We start from the raw sequence: 23,763 nt of genomic DNA on the forward strand, positions 1-23,763 counted from the left end.
AAAAAAAAATAGGTGAAACCAGAAAATATTTGCCATCCGTGATGGAGAGGTTAAAGATGGGGTCTTTCTGTAGTCCGGAGGCAGCAGGTGGGGTTTAGCACTTGAATTTGAACGAATGTGGGTGTCCAGGCGTAGAGCGAGTGTGCCTTGGAATTAATTCCACAGCCAATCATCGTCATCCCCACCTGTTCGCTCGTCTGCAAGGACTGGAGGGTGAGGTGGTTTTCTGAACAGATGCCTTGCGGCCCCTGTCCTTGGGGGGGGGGGGCGGTGCGTGCTTCCCGGAGCCAGGGTCCTGAGGCAGCCGGTGCCTTTCTTCCCCATTGGCTGGGACAGAGTAACCTTCAGTCTCAGCCCAAGAACAGCACTGTGACTGTAGCTAGGATACTGCCAAAGCATGAATAATTGTGACGAGGCCTGAAAGATAAGTCACGGAACGATGCCAAGCAGATTTCGGAAAAGATGATCCTTGGTTCCAGCAGCTGCCAGAAATTTCTAAGGTCGCCAAAGGTCAAGATGCAGAGAGCCTCCTCAGAGCAGGTGAGGGCCTCGAAGGCAAAAGGTGACACCATCGCTTCCACTGAGGTCACCGGTGCCGAGTGGTGTGGTCCGTGTAGGATGTGCCAACAGACCCCCTTACATCATTAACTCTTACCTTCATCCAGACGTGGCTAGACCCACTAAGGCTGCCCCTGCCAGGTCAGTGGCACTTGCAGAAGGCATTTCTGTCTATTCCTAACTCTGGTCTCGAATGTATAATTTTTTCTTAAATGAGAAAAGCAGATCTCACAACGGCTAGTATGGATGTCAGCTGTAGAGCTGAAATATTCAGAGTGGACATTTGTACTTGTTAGACAATCCGAGGACAAAGAAATAAGAGGGCATTAGTGGCACAGATGTATGTGGGGATTGTTAGCAGACGGTGACTGTGACAGAATTCACCATCAGTGGCCACAAACCACCGGTTACCCCTCAGAAGTATTCATGAACTCCTTACTCTGTGTGGAACACAGGACCTGGGAAGATCGAAACGAGGTATAGAGAACTCTCAATTATCTCGTTTGCCCAAGAGTGAAAATGAGTGTCTGAAATACAGAGATCACCTTCCAACTTCTCGTCAGCCAAAAGAGTCCACAATCTCCCAAGCAATGGTGTTTGTCTCTTTCTTTCCATGCCTTCTGTTCCTGTTGGCATGGGTGTGGGCCCATGAATTGACTGACGGAGGCAGCTGGAGGAAAGGTAGACAAGAAGGCTGCAAGAACCCGGGCAGTTCACAGAGAAGATGGATAGACTCGAGTAGACCATAAATAGCCTCCAGTAAATTCCAGTTGCCCCATTTCTTGGCTCGTCCTTTGAGAGGGGAACCGAGGAGCAGGAGGGTGGGCAGCAAGTGTGGAATGGCTGGAGACATTCTGTTTTGGCTGCCCTTGCTTGTCTGACGTCTGCATCCAGAGAAGGGCTTACCTTAGCTGGGGAGCTGGCTCCGTTCAGGGTGTATGTTTGTGGGTAAGATGATACCCACCCTCCTCCCCCCTCCCACAAGCCATAGTGACATGGTAGGACTTTAGCCCCCACACATCCCCACCCCGCCTTCAGGATGAGAGTGAGCCAAGTCCCAACCTCCCCCCACCTGTGGCCAGACAGTGGGACAGGTGTAGAAGGAAGTTGGTGAGTGGAGGGCCTCGTTTTGGGTGTTACTGGAAGGCAAGAAGGACGCTATCGCTGGCTTTGGAGTCAGATAAGGATTTGAATTTTGGTTCTCTTTTTTAGTAGCTGGTTGGCCTTGGGCGAGTAACTTACCCTCTCAGAACCCATTCCATTGTCTCCGCTGTAAAACTGGAATGCTGTGTCCCTCCCAGAGCTGTGGTGAAGGTTAGCTTTGAAGGGAGATGTTCCATGAAGGATGGGGTTAGAAGTGAGTGAGAAGAGGGACTTTCCGCACCTGTCCCCTTGCCCGGCACAGAGTAGGTACTCAATGAAATCAAACCAAACCGAACCTTGGTTACCCTCTTAGGATTTAAATTAAAAAGAAATAGCATATCAAATAGAATTAAAGAGGTGGAGGGAGGCAACACAAACAGAGGTATTGATCGTTGTTGTGATGGTGTTTCTCTAGCCAGCTCTCTGTTTTGGGAAGACATATATTAGTAAACTGGGAAGTATTTCCCAAGGCACATCTCGATTTTGGAGTCCATATCGACACCACTGCCCATTCTGTTTAATTGCATGCTTTGTTGACATTAACAGGAGTTTTGCTTCTTTCCAGTCAGCAGAAATTGGAAAAGTAGGCGTTTTAAGCCAATACAATTACCTTTTGACTTATGGAAAGTTTGATCTAGCCAGTTTGGAGGGAAAATGCACTCATGAGCCAAGGTTTTCTTAGGTGACCGATGGGTTTGAATAGGCAGGAATGAGAAAAACAGACAGTCAGTTCTCATCTGTATATCACACAAACCCACGTACACATGTTAGTGTAAATAAACTTCCCATAACAAGACATGAATGACTGAAGACTCTGCAATCTCTCTGTCCCTTCCTTAAATGACAAGTGGACCATATGGAGAAAAGAGCCGCGTTTTCTCAGCTTTTTAGAACAGGGAAGATTATTTGAGTAGAATTTCTTCTTATTGATTTTGTTTAAAGGCATCAGATGCAGTCATCCTAAAAGAAGTTTTGACAGAATTGATAGATTTTTTTTCCATCCAGAAGATACATAGATTCATTTGTTTTTCAATTCCCAGGTTGAATCTAATGCATTTTGTTCTCTAATTTGGGCTCTTTTATAACAAACGCAACATTAACTGACCCTCTTCTTTCTTTAAAAGAAATGTACAATACAGCCTCAATTACGAAAACACAAGGGAATCTATGTTTTGTGAGTGTGTGTGACATTGTCAGATTTGACTTTGATTAAGGCTTATGTCTGGTGTAAACAGATGTTTGAGGGCTCAGGCATCTTTCAGAGGCCCGCTCCATTGTGTGCAGAGCAAATCCATAGCTTCCGAGGTGGAACATCTCTGTGACTGCCTACATGGCATAATTTAAGGGGCACGGAAATGCCCCCTCACCCCCAAATCTTGCTTATAGCCACAGTGCATTTAGGCTTTGCTTTTAAGGCATCCTCTTCAACAGGCTGGCCCAGAACTATGGATATGTAACATTACTGCAGTACTGTTTTCATTATCACATTAACATGGATGAACTTGCCCGATGAGCAGGGAGTCTAACAGAGGGTAGAGGGATAGGAGATTTAAAAAATTTAATTTGTTTATTTGGTGTGGAGACATGGAAAGTTCTAGAATGTAGGGGTGTTGTCTGGAAGGTCTGGAGGGACTTGAGAGCTGAGAGAAGTCCACCCTAAATGGGTGAGGTAGGTGTCAGAGTGCCACCTCCCCTGACCCCTCGGTCTGCCATGTCAGCCCTAACCCCCAGGGGCCCAGATGCCAAAGAGCAAGGGTTCTTTACGAAGAGATTAGGGCGGCTGGATGGGAATGGAGAAGTGGAGAGGGCCCCCATCACAAAAGGCCTTGTGAATTTCAGGAATGGGAGGCAGGGACTCAAGATTGGATGAAGTCCTCGCCCTTATATACAGGTGGTCCCCCACCCCTGTCCCTGGGGGCAGTGACCCAGGTCAGACCACAGAGGGTCCTGACAGAAACAGTCATACCCACTACAGGAAGCAGGAAGCGCTTACCCAAAATCCGACTGTGGGCCTCCCTGTGTTTCAGAAGCCAGAGACATAACAATGAATAAGACATGGACTCTGACCTCATAATATCTAAACAAAGGAACGTTGGGGGTAATTTTTCGCTTCCGCTAATGCAAGCTGGCATGTGAAAATACCTATGAAGGTTGGACACGTGTCATGCCTGTAGCTGAAACTCTTCAAGTTAATTGCCTTATTTTCCTGGCAGGAAACAGCTCATAAGCACACACATGACTTGAGCCAGGAAATCAGCTTCAGCTTAATCAATATTTAGAGTGTGATGTGTTGCTAATCGGTGTTGGCTTTGTACATAGGAGAGGTAGCCACAACTCGTGGTGTGGCAGCTGCCCACTGGGGCTGCTCCAGCCCACAAAATGCCAGCCTCCTACACCGCAGGAGTGTCCAAGGGACTGGACACCATAGCACCTTCTTGAGGAATTTAGACCTTGCCCTTAAAGGCACAGACGGTGATGTCAGGGTCCCCTTAGGGGTCAGCACACCCCTGTTTGATGAAGAAAACAATTGTCCAGCCCTGAAATTGTTCTTCTCTTTTACAAACGCTTCTCCCACTTCTCAAATCATCTTTGAGTTGATTTCAGTCCATGGAAATCCATGGACTGGATTTCAGTCCATGAAATTTACCAGTCCTGAAATGTTTGGCCTCACTCCAACTTATCCTACTTAGATCATTACTGAAAGAAACAATAGGAAGATGTCAGCACCGCCGCCCGGAACCTTAGCAAAATAACAAATCAAGCACCCATCAAATAAGAAATTATACCTGATTGCCCAATCTCAGTTCTTTGGTATGATCATTCCTTCAAAATGCATATTTTCTGTCATCTTGTGTTTTCCTAAATTCTAAATCTAGGATAAAAGCTTGATAATCTTAGAACAGGAGTCCGAAAACTATGCCCCACAGGCCCCGCCAGCCAGACACCTGTTTTTGTAAACCAAGTTGTACTGGACCACAGCTGTGCTCATTCTTGGTTTTATTTTCTTTTTTCTTATGCTTTTTATTTATTATTGAGAGACAGAGAGAGAAAGCGTGAGCTGGGGAGGGTCACAGAGAGAGGGAGACAGAGAATCTGAAGACAGTCTCCAGGCTCTGAGCTGGCTGTCAGCACAGAGCCTGACGTGGGGCTCAAACCCACGAACCGTGAGATCATGACCTGAGCTGAAGTCAGCCGCTTAACCGACTGAGCCACCCAGGTGCCCCTCATTCTTGGTTTTCTTGATACCACAGAAGAGCCGAATAGTTTTCATGGTCACCAAATGGGCTACCAAACCTAAAATACTCACCATGCGGCCCTTTCATAGAGGAAAAGTCTGTGCTAACTTCAAATCTAAAATCGCAGGAGAAATATAATGTAAGCCACGGAGGTTAGACACATTTAGGTAATCTCAAATTTTCTAAAAGCCACTTTTAAAAAGTAAACAGAAACAGGTGAAATTAATTTTAGTAACATACTCTATTTAGCTTCCTGCATCACAGTATGATCATTTCAATGTATAATCGGTATAAGAAATATTAATGAGATATTTTGCATTTAAGAAAAATTGTCTTTGAAACCCAGTGTATATTTTACGTGTACAGCACAGCTTTATTTGGACCAGGGTTTCATGTGACCTGTGGCTACTGTACTGGCTAGCATGCATCTAGAACCCATAAACCCTGGATTTAGTTTTACTGCACTGGGGACTTGGAAGTACGTGAAAATAATCTTCATATCCATATATAGACATTTTCTTTAAAACAGAATTTTGAGGGAAGGGCCTGGAGACAGTACACCCTCAGGTGTCCTACACCTTCTTCATTTACATCCGTCACCACTGGTCTCCACAATGATGAGCCCGGTGTGCAGAAAGTCACGGGTCATCAAGCAAAGCCAAAGCTGGTTTCAACGTGCTGCGCTAATTGGGAAAGTGGATGATGCATGTTTAGCGATAAGATGTAAAATAATGGACATTGTTACTCACTGCACCTTGCAATGAAATCTAGTGAAATCGAATAGTCTTTCCTCCAGAATTTTGTTTAAAAGAAGCATTCACTGGAGTTCTGGGTGGCTCAGTCAGTTGAATGTCCGACTCTTGATTTCAGCTCAGATCGTGATCTCAACGGTTGTGGGATGGAGCCCCGAGTCGGGCTCTGTGCTGACAGTGAGGAACCTGCTTGGGAGTCTCAGTCTCTCTCTCCCTCTCTCTCTGCCCCTCCCCTGCTTACACATTCTCTCTTGCTCTCTCTCAAAACAAATAAACTTAAAAAAAAAATTGAAGTGGGAGAAGAGGGCTAGGGTGAGTTTTTAAGGTTCACATAAGAGGAATGAGGAAGAGGTTTAAAGTCATCCTTTGAAAAAGAACACAAGGTAATGTTTAATATACCACAGCATGTGCTGGACTCCACTCTCTATTGCCTCACTCACTGGGCAAATCTCTTCCTCCTGGGGCACTGAGCGAGGGCAGGGCCACGGGCACCTGGTACGAGGGGCACCAGCCCCCGTGGGCTGCTGTGCCGCCCAGCCTCCCTCTGCACCAGCGGCCTCCGGCTTCAGCCACGCTCTGCTGTGGGGCTCCACACCGGAGTCCCATCTCGGGCGGTGGGCCACACCTGCACACATCTGACAGACCACCGCTTACGGACAAACGCTGGGGGCATCTCTCATTCTCAAGGAAGCAGAATTCAGCCTGGCAGCTCTTCAGTCTTGCTATTGTGTGCTGTGGGGTGTAGACAGGGGAGAAGGAGTAAAAACGGGGGGCCCCCGGCTTCGGGGCTTGCGTCTGCTAAGCCACCAGCCTGGTGATGTCAGAGAACATCACCTGTCAGTGACCAATTCCTCGTTGGAAGAACGGGATGGGCTGGTTCATGGCCAAGGGCTTGTCGCCTCCAACAGTTGTCGCTTCTAATTATAAGGTTATTTTTATGTTTGTTTCCCCCCCTGTAATTTGGAAGTATAACTGAGCCATAAAACAATTAAGCCCCTCACTGCAGGGGCAGTTTGGACTGTCCCCGCCTCTACATAGTTCTTCCCACACTTTTCCCATGACTAATCAAAAGGAATGGCCATTCTCCTCTCCTCACTCTGCCACTTGGAACAACTACATTTTTTATTTTCATCTTTAGGACAGTTGTGTTTCTCCCTCTGCCCTACTTTGTTTTGTTTTGTTCTGTTGCAACATTCATGTGATACACAATTCCAGATATAAATAAGAATATATCGCCAACGCCCCGCTCTTTCCCTGTCTTCTGGTCACTTTCCCCTTCTCCATGTGAGCAATGAGTGCTGTGTGCATTAAAGCGAATATGTGTATATCTTCCCTTTAAAAATAAAACTCAAATGTTTTTAAAAAACTCAAACTTTGGAGATCATTTCATTATCTGTACATGAAGCTCTTTTGAATAGCTGTATAGTACTCCAGGGGTGGATGTACTATCATTTATTGAGACAGTGGTTTCTCTCTCTTTGTTTTAATGTTTGTTTATTTTTGAGAGAGAGAGAGACAGAGTGTGAGTGGGAGAGGGGCAGAGAGAGAGGGAGATGCAGAATCCGAAGCAGGCTCCAGGCTCTGAGCTGTCAGCACAGAGTCAGACGTGGGGCTTGAACTCGAGAACTGCAAGATCATACCTGAGCTGAAGTCAGACACTTCGCTGACTGAGCCACTCAGGCGCCACTAAAAAATTTTTTATTGTTTATTTATTTTTGAAAGAGAGAGAGAGAGAGAGAGAGCGAGCAGGGGAGGGGCAGAGAGAGAAAGAGACACAGAATCCAAAGCAGGCTCCAGGCTCTGAGCTAGCTGTCAGCACAAAGCCCAACGTGGGGCTTGAACCCGCAAACCGTGAGATCATGACCTGAGCCAAAGTTGGCCGCTTAACCGACTGAGCCACCCAGGTGCCTGAACCAGTTCTCTCTTGATGGACATTAGGTCTCCATCTTCTGCTATTACAAACAGTGCTGCCGTGAGAATCACGTACATCATTGTGTACCAGTTTGAGTGTGTGTGTGTAGGATAAAATCCTTGAGGAGGAATTACTGGACTGGAAGGTTTTTTATACTTTTGATGGATATTGCCTGACCCCCATCCACAGAGATCACTCTGACCAGTAATACCTGAGAGGCCTATCTGGCCGCTACAGTGTGTTATTGGACTTTTTTGATCTCTGTGAACCTAGTAAGTTCCAATTGATATCTTCAGTGTCGTTTTCCTGTGCCTTTCCTTTACTATCAGTGGGAATGTACTAACTGTTGGACGATGTTGTTTTGCTCATTTTTCTTGATTGTTAGCTTTGTTTCTAGTTGATTGTCAGTGCTTTTAAAATAGAAACACTAATCCCTTTTACAGAAACTTTCATTGATTCTTCACTGTTAATAGAATGAGATTCCACATTTCCTTGGGCTGGGATTCAGTGTCCTTCCTTCAGAGCCGGAACCCTGCCTTTCCTTTTTCAACCTCATATCCCTGTGTCCTTTTGTGTCTTTCCCCTCCTCCTGTTCTCCGGTCAAGCCATCTGCCCTCTGTCTGGTCCCCACGTGCAGAATCTGTGTTTTCCTGCCTTCTCGCCCCTGCTAAGCTGTTCACACCACTTGCAGTGTTTTCCCTTTGCCTTTCTACCTAAAGAACTTCTCTTCGTCCCTCAAAGCCCAACTGAAACACCATTCTTTCCATGAAGGCTGTTCTGGAACCCCCAAGAAGAATGACCTTCCCCTGGGATTGTGTTCCTTTAGGACTTGCTTATAGTGTGACCAGATCACTGACATGTTCTGCATATTGTCACTGCTCTTTATAAACGCGATTTCCTGGTGCCCAACTTTGTGTCTTAGGCTCCTCTGTGGACCTCGGCCAGAAGTGAAGAAAGGGTCCTTATTTCTTCCTCCTTTAGAAAAGACCACAGTGACCTTCTTCTGTAAACTTGTAAAAATATTCACAGCCCAAAACTTACCATATTAAGCACTTTCAAGTGTACAGTTCAGGGACATTAAGTGCATTCACACTATTGTGCAGCCATTACCACATCCATCTCTGGGACTCTTTTCATCTTGTAAAACTGCAACTCTGTGCCCATTAAACACTCACCCCCGCGGTCTTCTCCCCGCAGCCCTTGGCAACCACCGTCCTTTCTGTCTCTATGAATCTGACTGCTTGCAGGTAGCCCGTCTAGGTGGAATCCTGCAGTATTTGCTCCTCGTGACTGGCTCATTTCACTTGGCATCATGTCCTCAAAGTTCTTCCATATTGTAGCATGCGTCAGACTTCCTTTGTCACGCGGAGTCATATTCCGTGGTGTGTGTGTATCGAATGTTGTGAATCCGTTTATTCATCGAGGTCACTTCTACCTCTCTGCTATTGTAAACAGTGCTGCTGTGAACTTGGGTGTGTGCCTGTGAGCACATCTCTTCGAGCCCCTGTTGTCAACTGTTTGGGGTGGATAGCCAGAAGTGGCATTGTGGGGTCACGTGGTAATTCTATGTTTCATTTTTTTGGAGGAGTTGTTGCACTGTTTTCCTCAGTGGCTGTGCCATTTTACGTTCCCACCAGCCATGTACAAGGATTCTAGTTTCTCCACGTCCTCTCCAGCGCTTGTTAGTTTTGTTTTGTTTTGTTTTTGATTTTGGAGAATGGCCCTACGAATGGGCGTGAAGTGGTCCAAAGTAACTTTTTTGCTGTTGTGTTTTGGATGCCTGAATCACAAAGTCATATTTAGAAGAGCTCTTAGCTCCCATACATCAGCGCCTTATGCGCGAAACATTGCCTTGATCTCATGACCGACTTCCGGGGTTTCTTCTGGAAGGAATGACCGTTTTAAGAGGTCTTCATCATTTAAAGAAGTAGGTATATTGTTACATTGCAGTACTTGTTTTGCTTGTTGGGGGTGTTTGCTTATTTAATACATTCCGTCAAGGACAGAAATTACATGCTGGTTTTTTTTTTCCCATAGGAAGTGTGTCTTGGGTTTTTCCCTTATTATTTTCTTTACTTTTTTTTCCTCTTCTTTTTTTTGGTGGTGGGGGTGGTTTTGTTTAAATGAAGTTGCTTTTACAGCACCAAAGACTTAATCATCCATTTCCTACATAAAAGGTAGCTACTTTTTTGCATGGACCTCAAGCATATTGTAGTATAGAGGTGGAATTTAAGGAAAGGTATTAAGCAGGCTGTGTTGTAGCTTATGGGCAAGTAATAAATTGTATCATATATCTTAAATGTATCATAGATAAGCTGCTATATAACGATTTCCACTTCAGATAGCTGTGAAATTAGGTGATTAACTAGTTGTTACTTAACCTTCTAATTGCTGTATAAGTCTAATTACATGAAATAGAGAAGTTGGGGTTTTGATTTTTTACTTTGCTTTTCTGTTTGGAGTGTCAAAAAAAAATAAAGAAGTAGGTAAATACACACACGGCTAAAACCCTTCTTGGCACATGGAACACCATCCATGGTGAAAGAATCAGACAACACAGTCTGTGGTCTGAGCCCGGCTGTGTGTGATTTGGAGCAGCGGAAACCTCCTGCCGGTCCATCCGTCGTGCGTGCTTGTCCTGGCTCAGAACTTACACGAGAAAAAGAGGCCAGGTTGGCATCCCCACCATGCGCCCTCTCGGGTGTACTTTGAACTCTTCTTCCACCCTTTGATTTGGCTGCGTCTGATCATCATTTGAAGTCAGGACAATAGTTTGGAAATGTCTGAAGCTGGCTCATCCCTTTTTTACACACCAAGGCAGGTTCGCAGCTACTGAATTTGTTGCGAACTAGCTCCTCCATTTGGAAACCGACTCTGGAGTGATTGCCACAGAGCTTTGAAAGCCACATTTTGATCAGCAGATGCTCCTGAGTCTGGGGAGAGAGTTTAATGTGGCCTAATGTTCATGTGTGTGTGTGTGTGTGTGTGTGTTGGTTTTTCTCTAATTGTTCAGTAATGGTTTTGCCATCTTTTATGTCCCACGTTCTCTGCTTTATGTAGATGGATATTTTTGTATCCCAGGAAAATGATTCACATGTCTGTTAATATGAGGACTTTTAAACTTTCTGTATTTCTTTCTTCATTTTTTTTTTTTGTTTCCTTTTCAGAATGTTGTGCCGTCTTTGGGCAGGCAGACATCTCTGACGACGTCGGTAACACCCAAAGCTGAACAGAGCGTGGCTTACAAAGACTTTATTTACTTCACCGCCTTTGAAGGGAATGTCCGCAACGTTTCTGAAGTCTCGGTTGAGTATTTATGCTCTCAGCCTTGCGTTGTCAATTTGGAAGCAGTCGTCTCGTCCGAGTTCAGAAGTAGCATCCCTGTGTACAAAAAGAGGTGGAAGAATGAAAAGCATCTTCACACCAGCAGGACACAAATAGTGCATGTGAAATTTCCAAGCATCATGGTTTACAGAGATGATTATTTCATCAGACACTCCATTTCGGTATCCGCGGTGATACTACGCGCCTGGATTACTCACAAATATAGTGGTGGAGACTTGAATGTTAAATGGGAGGAAAATTTGCTACATGCTGTAGCTAAGAATTATACTCTGCTGAAGACAGTCCCGCCTTTTGAACGCCCTTTCAAAGACCATCAAGTGTGCCTTGAGTGGAACATGGATTATATTTGGAACCTTCGGGCAAACAAGATTCCCCAGTGTCCTCTTGAAAATGGTAGGTCATTGCCTTGCAAGGAACCTAATGCTTATTTCTTCAGGTAGCCCAGCCACGAGACGATGGCAGGAGAAGGTTCTCATACTAGAAGTGGGGGGTTGGGAGGGGCAAGCAAAATAGCGGGCACACTGAGCCTGTAGTTTAGGACTTTAGGGACAAAGAGGGAGGGAGTAAAACGGCAAAGAGAGGGGAATAGGAGGAGAGAAGAGACTGCACTGGGAGGTCACAGAGGTCATGGAGGGACCTTGAGAGGCTTGGGTCTGAAGTTGGAAAGGAACGTTAGTACCACGAAACAGGCACTGATACTCCCTCTCTCCCCTCATGAACCCTTCGAGTATCAGTTATTTTTAGGTGGAGTGTTCTTTCCTGGAGGAGATGAGAAGGAAGTCATGGGAGTTTTCCGCCCAACGTACCTGGGTTTCAACTCCTCACTCTGCCGCTTTCTGCCGGAGTAACCTTGGAATTCTGGAGCCTCAGTTTTCTTATCCGTTAAACCAGGATAATAAGTAACAATTCCCTGAAAGCAGTGCTGTGAAAAATAAATGAGATGTAATTTGCTTAACACATAACCAACCCTCAGCAAAAGTAGCCATCATGATGATACAGTCCAAACTCTGCCTTTTATCCTAAAGGTTACACAATCATAGCCACTGGAGGACCAATACGGGAGATTCCCACGCCCATCCTTGAGCACCGGGGGGCTCTGGAGAGAACTTAGTTCTCTCCACTGGTGAGAGGGGCACCTTGCTGTGTGGCTGCTGGGTGCCTGCCAGCCCTTCTGTTCATCCTGCAGTGGGAGCCAACCTGGCCGCGCTCCCAGCACTCACCTGGAACCCGGCAGTGCTTTCTGAAGTGTGGCCTTAGGACCAGCTGCGGCGGAGTCACCCAGGACTCTTGTTGTAAATGCAGATTTCCAGGCCCCGTATCCTACTCAGTCAAGATCTGTGGGGTGCAGGGCCCTGAAATCAGCATTTTAAACACACTCCCGTGAGTCTGGTGTATCTTAAAGCTTGGGGGCCTCTAGAGCAGCTGCAGAACTGGTGGGACTTTGATCTAGAGTAACTGTGGCCCAACCCCCAGGTGGGCTTGGAGAAAACCCCTGGGCCCGTGACCATGACCGCGACCGCAGACCCTTCCTCGAGAGATCCTGACCACTCCTGGTCTGGTTTGGGGCAAGATGACTTAACAACACTGAGAAGACAATGGCTATGAACATTTCCTGGGGCCACCCCCAAAGATCCTGCATATAATGACAACTTAAGGCGTCTATGCAGCATGCAGTTGCTCAGAGCCTACTTGGCATAGACCGAACACATCTGCCGTTAAAAAAAAAATCTCTTTCTTTTGAAATAATTCTAGATTTGCAAGAAGTTGCAAAAGTGGTAGAGAGTCCTGTGTATCCGGTTTCCCCCTAATGGTGACGTCTTTCCTAACTGTAGGGTGACATCCAGCGCCAGGGACTGAGGTGGATCTAGTGCTATTGAACTAGACTGCAGACCTTATTCAGAACCCACCAGTTTTTTCGTGCACTTTTGCATCTGAATAGTTCCATGCAATCTTATCCTGCGTTCTGTCTGATTAGCCTGGTTCTGTGTCTGGCTTATTCCATGCTTGGGTGGTGCTTTTAAATACTGATATGGAGAAGAAGAAGGCAGATTTTTTTTTCTGTGCATATGCGGGTTGGGGGTAGGGGCGGGCGAGTAATTAACCAATGGAACTGCCTGCATTTTGACGATCAGTGTGCAACCTTCTTCCAGGCAGAACCCCATGCTAGCATCTTTCTGGAATGCCTTCCACGGGGAGACCTAATTTATTAAGGAGAAGGAAGCACGAGGCGCACACAGCCAGTTTTGATTTGCCTCCCATCTCGTCAGGGCGTAATGATTCCATTTCATGTTTGGCAAATCACATATTTCTCATTGAACAATGACTAAATTGCAAGCGGGAAGGTTTTAAATGAAGCCATCTATGGCCTGGCCAAGGTCTTAGGGCGCCCGAACCTGCCCTCAATGTGGAAGCCGCCTTTTCTTTCTTTTGTCTTTCTTTCCCATAGTCACGGCGCTTCGGAATAGCGCAGTGGGATTTTTCTCCCCACCTTCTTCCAAGCATTACTTTTGGGGTGAGAACAAATCTAATAAAAGCATAAGGCAGAGGAAAACCTTTTCTAATAATTAAAGTCACCAAAACCTGGGGGAGGGGGCTCCAGGCCATCTCAAACCAGCTCCACTGAGCATGGCTGTGATTTCTTCACCAGAAAGGGGAACATTTCCTCTCCCTCTCATTCAAAGAGGAATCAAAAGAGCGTCTGCGGCAGCCCCGTGGACAGTGTCCGTGACCTTTGTACTTGATACGCCTGTGCGATGGAAGGGGGCCAGGCCTCTGGCTCGTTCTTAGCAGGGGCTTCTTTATTCGGCTCTGGGTGAACAAGAGTCAAGTCGAAACAACAAGATGGCATTAGGGCGCCGCGGGGGTGCCTTTCATGTCTGGTCGCCTGGCAGTCCGCAGCCAGCACTGGTGTGGGGTGAGGGGGACGTTTTCTGTGTCGAGTGCCTGGTGTGCTACGAGGGCTCCACGTCTGAACTGAAGGGCTCCCTGACTTGCTTTCATTTTCTTTTTCCTTTAAACAGAGAGAGCAAGCCAAGGTCCCCATGCACGACTGTTCTGTGAGTGTGGCTGAGTCCCTCTCCACCGAAGGCTTAGGTTAGGCTCCCGAGGGGAGGGCTGTGTGCACCCAGACATGCCCCCCCCACGCCCCCCACCTCTCCAAGCTATCTCCTTTGCCAGGACCGTGCCAAGCCAGGCCGGTGATCTGATGTTTGGTGGACGTACAGGTAGACGTTTGTCCGGCCCTGCTGAGAAAACCTTGCCCGGATCAGAAGTCAGCAGCCTTTCAGGACACGTGTGTGCCAAGGCTTGGCCGCATGCCCTCCTGGTGCACCTGCTCCGGCTGCATTCTGGGCATGTGGGCCGTAGGTGGCCGGGCACATCACACCTGCGGCTCCACTCGCTGTTGTCCATTTCCTGGGGGGAGGGGACCAGGCGTTAGCAGTCGTCCCTCAGCAGTTACACGTGTGTCTCACTCATGCATGATCATCGAGAAAAATCTGCAACACAGGCAGGAACCCTAGGCCCCCCTAGACTTCTCTTCATGCCTATCCTGCCATGAGAGGTGACAAGTCCGCTGGTCCCATCGCCCCCGTCTTCAGACCATGTTGCATATTCAAATGCTGCTTGACACACGTATTGCTGTCCTCCTGGCCTGTGTCATAGCTTGGCTTTACCCTCATTCCCCACATGGCAGCTGGTGCAAGCGGGGCACACCGCCCCCCACAGGCTGTCCCTCCCATTATAGTGAGGAAGAGCCTGCCCAAGACCCTTACCATGGCCCCTGCAAGGTGTCCCCATCCTCTTCCTGTTCCTGTCCCCTTCCCCCCGCCTCTCCTGCCATGCTTCCCACCCCCATCCACCTGCTTTGACCACAGGGGCCTGCTTGCCCCTCCTTGAGCTTCCCGAGTTCATTGTCCCTTTGGGACGTTTATGTCCCTGTTCCTTTTCTCTCCATGGCTCGCTCCCTTGTGTCAGACCTCTGTGCTAATGTCATCTCGGAAGAAAAGACTCCCCTGACCACTTTATCTATGACGCAGCCCTGCCCCTACCACTCTCACCCTGTTGTCATCTATCTTTATTTTCCTTCTCCGCCTTATTGTCACCAGACATTGCAATTAAATATGCGTCATTGCTTTTTTGCCCGTTGAGTGTCTCCGTCTGGTAGGCAAGCTCCGTAATGCCAAGGTCCTGGCTTGTTTTGTGCGGTGCCCACCGCAGCTCCCAGCACGCACAGGGCATGCGGTGACTCTTTGTGAATTGAGTGATGAAGGCTCTTAGCCACGGGGCAAGGACCTTTTTCTTGTATGGCTGTGTGACCGTGGCACTGGGACATCCTCACACAGCTGTGTTGCCACATCAGGGAGCATGCAGGGGTAGTGGGCGGCTGTGTGCTGTCCCAAGGCTGGCGCACATGCGTGTGCACGCAAACACACACACACACACCACAGCTCTAGCAGAGCCCATCTGGGCGGTGCTGGTTAGGACGCCATCTCTTGGTCAGTGGTTCTCTTTGACAACCATACATGAGCTCACCTTTGCCCTGCCCTCGTGGTTTGAGTCTGCGATTCCTCACCTCCTGCCTTGACTAAATCAGTTTCTTTTACAGGGTGTGGGGAGGAAGGACTAGCCTTCCCCACAGCCCCCCAATACCACCTCCGCTCTGCCACACCAGGGGCAAAAATCATACCCGTATTTTGGGTGGCCAGCTCAAATCTTCCCTCCTCCCCCACCCCTGCCCCAAAGATTGTTTTTCTTTTCTTTTTTTCACCCCCAGCCTCAGAAATGAATTCTTCACCCTCTGGCTTTCCCCACACAAGGTGCCTCATGTTCGGGTCAGCTAAACAAAGAATGATTGAGCACCTACTGTGTATCAATTTCTTTCCTAAGTCAGGAGGCTCCAAGATGCAGACATGGCCCCTCTGTCTTTAGGTGCCTAAGTGCGCGGGAAAAACAGGCACCAAGAGTAGCAGCCACTTTCCGTTACTGCGTACTCACTGTGTGTTAGGCATCGTGCTAAGCGCTTTCCGTATCTCATTTAATCTGCCCAGCGCCCGCCTGTCATGTTTGCAGAGGAGGAACTGACTCAGAGCGGTAGAGTGACTTGTCTAAGGTCACACCGCTCATCGTGATGGAGCAGAGATTGGAACCCAGGTAGTCGGGTTCCCAACCCCCACACGTAACTATTAGTCTCTACTCTGGAGGGACGTGATCAGACTATTGACTTCAAGTCATTCGCTCATTGACAAAAGTTATTGAGCAGTCTCTGTGCGTGCAGAATGGTGCGTGACTTCTTCACAGAGGAGGTGACGTTTGAACAGAGACTTGAAGGGTGACTGGAGTTTTCATAGTCAGAAAAAGAGGAGGGGGAATGGCATCCAGGGAGAAGGGAAGGCATGAAAGAGGAGAAAATGCAGCCCGGTGGCAGAATGGCGATGAACCTGCCTCTCTCCGTGTGCGGGGTGGCAAACAGGTTTTATCTTGCACGCCACCTCTGAGTGTTTGGGGTGGCCACCTAGAGCGTGGCGTGGAGAAGGATTCTGGGCCACGTGAGAGTGGCGTGCGGACCGATTACCAGTGTCCGCCACGGGGTGGCGATGTGGAGTAGCAGCGTCATGCTCTGCATTGTTCACCCAGGTAGAGGAGTCTCAGGTGTGAGTTGGGCAATTCAGGAAATTACACTAGAATAGCAGGTTGGGACCACGCTTTGAAGATTCGTAAACGCCACGCTAAGGTGTATTAAGCATTCTGCCCTACTGTCTATGTGGACATTTTTCTGATCTTCCCTTTTAGGACAAAAATGAAGAACGTGGCAGTTTCCTTTTTTTCCATTCTCTTTTCCTTTTGCTAAAAAATCTGGTATCATCTTCAGATCCAAAGGATTAGGAGTGTGATTTCTTGTAACAAAATTCCATTACAACAAAGGAATGGGAGAACTAAATCAGATGTCGAAGCCAGGCTTTACCTGTCTCTGTGAAAATACCAGTTTATGCAGGGAGACTACTTAAGTCAATGACATGATGATAATGTTTATAGCTATGAGAACTATGTATTTGGCACTTTTATTAAAAAAAAAAAAAGAGACTTATTTCTCCCCCACCAGTTAATCATGGTATCTGAATTTCTCAGTAATAATGCTAATTAATGCCTAGCATCTGCCTTGCCCTTTATGATTTTCACAATACTTTTTCTGTGCACATTGTCTCATTTAATCCTCATAATAGTCCCCTGGGAAAGAGTATTATTCTCATCCTTTCTTTTCAGAGGAGAACACCACGGCTCAGCTGGTTTAACGGGAGTCCAAGCTTCCTGATTCCTTCAACTTTCTATGCCGCCTCTCTGAAATATGCTAATACAGCCCTAACCCAGGTTCTAAATTAGAAGGAAAACTCTTTTTTTAAGTTGAATTTTTACTGATGTGAATCATCCTGTTTTCCTCACCCACTGGACTTTGTCTCTTTGAAACAGATTGAATAGCCGCGGAGGGCCAGGCCGGGGAGGCCTCTGAATGTGGCTGTCCCTTCTCCCTGCCTGCGTGGAAATGCGCAGACTTCGTTCTCTGCTTTTTTAGCCTAAAAAGGAATACATGTACCTGGTAAAAAAATTCATATAGTGTAGAAGGGATGGAAGGGAGAGCGAGTTCCCACCCACTCTGTGTTCAAGTCCTTTTCCTAGAGGCAGACTCACTTCCAGAAATGTTCTCTGCTCATATAGGCATTAAGTTGATGGTCTTCTCTTCATACACACATGGGAAGGTGCTATAAACTCTGTCCTACGCTCAGTAACAATACAGCAGAGATTTTTCTATACACTGCACGTTACACGACCTCATTCTCTTCAATGGCTGCTTAGCAAGCCTGGTTGCCTGACAGCCCGTAATTTACTTAGCCTGTCCCCTGCGAATGGTCACGCAGGTCACCTCCAGTACTTTCCTGTTAACAACAAGGTTTCACAGAGCATCCCTGTATGTATATCTTTGTACACACCTACAAGTATGTTCGGAGGATAAAATCCTGGGAGTCGAATTTATTTTATTCTTAACACTCCTACTATTGAATATTCCACTGACTTCCTTACTCACCCACTTCACTGCCTGGTGTCCTTTGGGGGGAAGTTCTGTCCTAAATCATACTTACTAGAAAACTGAATTTTCATTCTCAGGCTTTGCTTTTAAAGAAAATGAAACACCTAAACACTCCTGTCTTTTAATGGCCTGTGTTTGGGAAGTACCATTGAGTTACCCGGACTCTAGTTTTCCTTCTCCAGCTTGGAAAATCTTGACTTCTTTTCCTCCCGTTTCCACTAATAGACTCTTAGCTGGTTATTTTTGGCCTCAGGATTATCTCTAACTTCCCCACAAACGGGCTGAGGCCTCCCCTGGGTCACTGTGGTGGTGTTTGAAGCGTGTCCTCAGGAGGGTTTTGTTATGTGGAAATGGGACCCTCTCCAGAGCAGGTGTCTTTGTTGGGGCTCGGGCCGCTCTGTTGACCTGGAGAATGGGTTATATGACCACCCCCAGCCACCCCACCTAGATTAGATGGGGGCCCTGGTCAGTCTCCCAGGCACTAGCCATAGTGCTGAAGAAGGGCAGTGCTGGCGGTTTTTGCTGAGCCAGGCTGTACCCTGAAGGAGAGCCTGGATGGGTAGTAGCGATAAGGCCCTGGAGGGTCAACGTGGCCCCTATCCTCTAATCAATATGGGCTTATTTCAGTGTTTTGACCACTAGTGAGACCGCGTAGGGGCAAGCCAGCTGCCCCTCAGCATGAGTTCTTTTTGATAAGGCCTTTGGATACGATGTGGTTTACTAAGAAGCCCATTGGGTTAGTAGCGGGAGACCAGCTTTGAGTCATACTTGCATCTCTTATTAGCCATAAAACCATCAACGAGACACTAACACATTCCTTGTCTCCAAATGAAGGAGTTTGCTCCACACAAAATCTAGTGGCTTTTCTTGCTCTAAAGTTTGAGGAAATAAATCAAGTAAAACAGTCAAGGGGGTGGGTTCCAAACCTGAACTGTTTTCCTGGTATTTTATGTTTATGGGGGAAGGGTCTGAAAGAAGAGAGGCAGTGATCAGATTTGGGGGGCACGGGGCACCTTATAGAATTGTGAAACATGTTGAGCAAGAGAGAGGCAGGTTTACATCCTGACCTGGCCACACTGCTCATTTGTCCATTCATTTATTCATTCAGTCAGTCCCTCAATATTTGTGGAGCCTTAAGTGGTGGGTGCTTTTCTGGGTATCAGGGATGGGGTAATGATTGAAGTAATGTCTCTGCTCTCTCTCGGGATTTATACTTTAGAGGACCCTGGGCAAGCCTCTTATCCTCTTTGTACCTAAATTTTGGACTTAAGTTTTTCTACCTGCAAATTCTAAACATACTCTTAAAAATTTTTTTTAATATTTATTTTTGAAAGACAGCACGAGCAGGGGAGGGTCAGAGAAAGAGGGAGACTCAGAATCTGAAACAGGCTTCAGGCTTTAAGCTAGCAGTCAGCACAGAGCCCAACGCGGGGCTCGAACCCACGAACTGTGAGATCATGACCTGAGCCGAAGCCGGACGCTTAACCAACTGAGCGACCCAGACGCCCCTCTACCTGTAAATTTTTTAATGAGAGTCCGCACTCCGGTGCCCATGACAGCCATCACCAATTAAGCATTGCACTCCAAGCAGCCACAGTCAGTTCATAGAAAACAAACCTATGTGCTACCCCGGGCTAGCTGAAATCTAGCATCCTTTCCTGCTCCAGAATTTCATTCTTACTATTTCTAAGTAAATGGGGAGACAATATTATACTGAAGAAAAAATTGCGGTAGAATTCCAAAATAGAACTACTGGAGCCTCAGATCTTGCAGGAAAACCACCATCGCTTTGGTTTTTGTTGGGTACGAAAGGTATGTGTTTTTGTAAAATTATCTTAGATCTTTCAGTCTTAGATTTTTCCATCCACATCTTTTGCTGCAAGTTCTCCTGCTCAACCCACTTTACTTTGATCCTTGGATAAAGGAGACGCGCATCGGCATTGACTTTTAACTCCTTTCGCTTTGGAAATCTCTTTATGAAGCCTCCTTTTCCTGGAGTCAGGCTGGGCAGAATCAAATCCTGCTCTTTTTGATAAATGTTTCTACTGCGCACAAGGTAAGTCAACGGCAGTCACTAGCAGAAGGCCTCCTAGGGGGCTACCGTGTCCATGTGGCCTTTTATGTTCCACTCCACGCGGTGGAAGCCAAACCAAGGTTGGGCTGTCGGTGATGTCTTGGTGATTTTCCCCTCAGATTCCAAAGACACCCTTGCAGTATTTCCATTTGTATTCCCCGCTTCCCATCCCCATAATCAACCAGCAAGTCCAGGACTCCCAAGGGAGCTCAAATTGTGAAGAAAAACAACTTGCATTGTTTCCATTGGAATTGATACCTTCTGAATTTTCAAATGCCTCTCTACCTCTCACAGAATGGGGAAGTGGGTACTGGGGACAACTTGGGTCTATTTTACTTAATTCTATTAGATGTACTCACAGGGGTCGGAGATTATGAACACTTTGCTCTTGTGATTTCTAAGGGTTTTTAAAAATTTTTTAATGTTTTTTTTTATTTTGAGAGAGAGAGAGAGAGAGAGAGACAGAGCACAAGGGGGGAGGGGCAGAGAGAGAGGGAGACACAGAATCTGAAGCAGGCTCCAGGCTCTGAGCTGTCAGCACAGAGCCTGACGTGGGGCTAGAACTCACGAACCGCAAGATCATGACATGAGCTAAAGTTCGATGCTCAACTGACTGAGCCACCCAGGTGCCCCTCTAAGTTTTAATGAACCAGAGATACCTCTCCACTGAAGAAGGAGAGCTGGGGTCTCCAGTATCCCAGGCTGAGGCTCCCATAATCTGTAATCTTTGCCATATTGCCATTTGGTAATCAGCACAGAACTTTTCCCTTTTTAGTAGAAGAAACTTAGGAGAATAGATGATTTCCACCATCTAATCATGGACCTTTAAATGAAAGGGTGTTTTAAGAAAGAGGAAAGGGATCTTTATCCTTCAGCTGAATTCCGTGATTTTTTTTTTTCTTTGAAGGGGGATGGGTATAGAAAATTAAAGAAAAAATCATTCTGGCCTTGTTTAAAGCAGTAGGTATTAAATATAGATGAGATAACTCAGTTCTCCTTTTAAGACTTGTTAAGGACATCCCTGTCTTCTCTAGAGCCACGGAATTCTCCCACATTTGCAAAATGAGGTGGAAGACACTCTAGTTTTGAGGGCTTTGGTTAGTCACTTTTGCAGAGCGTACTGTGTGGAGTATATTGGAAAGTCTGCACAGAATCAAAAAACCTGTGCACTCTTAAGGGCCTGGATTCTGAAACCCAACTGCTTGAGTCTGAGTCTCAGCTCCCCCTCTTATTATTTAATCCTCTCTAGGGCTCAGTTTTTCATCTGTTGAATGAGGATAATAATAGAACCCATTTCATAGACTGTTGTAAAATTAAATGAGATTATTCCTGGGATGGTACGCGTGGCACATTGCCTGGCATATTCTGTGTTATATAAACGTTAGCTAACCATTTTGGCAGCTGCTCCTCCATTTCCTCATCTGTAGAATGGGGATAATCATGAGGATTCAATGAATCTCTCTATATAGCTAGGTGGCTAGATGAGATGTAGATATATTTACAGTAGCATGGACCGTGACCAACGCTTACTCATGTGATACTTGTTACTGTTGTTCCACAAACTCTGAATGCATTCCTTATCCTTGGAAGGGCGGCACGTTAAATGGTTAAGAACCTAGAAGTCAAGCTCTGCGTTGACCACTTATTTATTAGCTGTGACCTTAGGCGAGTCATTTTACCTCAATGCCTCAGGCTTTTCATCTGTAGATTGGGACTAATAATACAATCTCCTTCATAGGTTTGCTATGAAAATGAATTGAGATTACTCTCTGTCAAGTGCTTAGCAGGTGCCCGACGTATATTCAGCATTCGATAAATGACTGCTCATATTTTCAGACAAGTTCAACTGTTTAACTGTTTGTTTGGAGCAGGCAGAGGGTTCTGGGAAGAATGTGCTTTGGGAAGCAGTGCTTTCTGGAGATAATTGAAAGGCAGCCGTCTTGTGTTTGCAGATGTGGTCACCCTCCTGGGCTTTCTCTATGCCTCCAGCGGAGAAAACACAGGCATTGTGAAGAAGTTCCCGAGGTTTCTCAACCGAGAGCTGGAGGCCACCCGACGCCAGCGGATAGACTACCCAGTGTAAGAATGGGCAGACCGTGGCGGGAGTGGAGGGGGGCTGGTGGGGCAGTACAGTTTTTTTCCGAGGACCAGCACAGGCTAGTGGAATCCCTTAGGAGGACATATCTTTCTCATATGTTTTGGAAAAATACTGCAGTCCACACAGCTTAGACAGATCTTGCGGCCCAAAGTGGTCTTGAATTATTCTCGCGATTAGCAATCCTCAATTTACCTTAGACTTTCTGTGTCGGTCCCGAATGACATGAGCAGGGGTGCAAGGTGTGGGGGCCCGAGGCCTTCCACGCTTTCGGGTGCCGCCAGCCGCAGCCGGCACACGTTGCCGCCTTAGCTTTGCCTTTTCTGTCTCGGAAGATTGGATACGCTGCTTGAAATCTCACAACTTCTGATCTCCTCCATTGATTTCAGCAAAACCCAGATATATTTTTTTCCTTCTGCTGAATTGAAGATGCTGGAAATGGTTCTTGGTTCACCTCAGACCGGATGGATTTAGCAGAGTGATTTAATTCTTCCCATGCTGCTGGCTGTAGAAAGATCTTGAGTCACTTTACTGAGCGTATGTTCTTGTTAAGCTTCCTTGTAATAACTTATCTTCATGAGCTTGCTCAGCTGGGTGGGTCAGGAGGGAGCTGTGTGGTACCATCTGTTTGCATATCTTACCACCGATTCCAAGGCCAGATTATAAAGCCCAGAAAATTCTAAAGGACTTGTTTGCATATATCCCCCAAAGGACCCCGGGCCACTGCTACTTTAACCCAAACTGTGAATTGCTTACCGGGGTAATGGCAAGAACCTTGTACATTGGTTTTGACCTTGATTCCTGTTTCACCTGCAAAATGCAGCTGCTCCCAGCTCCTCATCTTTGAACTGCTGGTCCCCAGCACAACATGGGGCATGAAGCAAGCGCTCCGCAAATATTTGCTGAGTGATGGATGGATCACACGTCTTGGCTAAATGTGGCCTAGTTAAGTTGACTACTCTTATTTTATTCTCACTCCACAAATCACAGATGTACAATACTTTTTTCCGACTAAAATAGCCCCGGTCCAGAAATGGAACAATTAGATTAGTCGTTCCATATGGGTCAGCCAGAACTGTGGTCCTGCACAACCTAATGTGTGCATTAAAATAGTGTCGACATGTCCCAATTAACACAGAGAGATGCCATTTGCAGATCATGTCATTTTTCTACCTTAAGGCTTTTATCTGGGAAGGAAACAAAATTGCTCAAAAAGCCTAATTGTGTTGTTGTGTTTTTTTTACTCATTGAAACTAGAATAGCTTCTCATCAAATCACCTCTTATTAAAATCCAGATTTTCACTTTATGTCTGGCTTTCTAAACTTTAATCAAGAATTCAGACGGCAGGCGTGTGAGATCCTCAAAGAGGCCCAGAAACAGGGTCTGGGGTGCAAGGTACACTCTCCGCCCATTTTGTACAATGACTCTCAACTCCTGTCTTTTTCAGTTACTATAACGACCTCCTTTGTCTCAAAAATCAAGCTTTGCAAGCTGATCTCCCTTGATGAAACATGAAGGCAAATTCATCCCTTCTTTGGAAAGAAAGCAATTTACTTGGTCATTGTT

At 46.5% G+C, this 23,763-nt stretch overlaps 1 protein-coding gene across 1 annotated transcript in view; it reads left to right on the forward strand.

Moving 5' to 3' along the window:
• Positions 1-469: 469 nt before the first annotated feature.
• The window catches only part of SEL1L3 (SEL1L family member 3), a 99,972-nt gene continuing 76,678 nt past the window's right edge, over positions 470-23,763 (forward strand). The window contains exons 1-3 of the mRNA XM_029947925.1: positions 470-540; positions 10,769-11,339; positions 22,054-22,180. Of these exons, the coding sequence (XP_029803785.1) occupies positions 517-540; positions 10,769-11,339; positions 22,054-22,180 (722 nt within the window). The 5' untranslated portion in view covers positions 470-516. The remainder of the gene's footprint in view (positions 541-10,768; positions 11,340-22,053; positions 22,181-23,763) is intronic.

Source organism: Suricata suricatta, chromosome 1, assembly GCF_006229205.1.
Source record: "Suricata suricatta isolate VVHF042 chromosome 1, meerkat_22Aug2017_6uvM2_HiC, whole genome shotgun sequence".
Lineage (NCBI taxonomy): Eukaryota > Metazoa > Chordata > Mammalia > Carnivora > Herpestidae > Suricata > Suricata suricatta.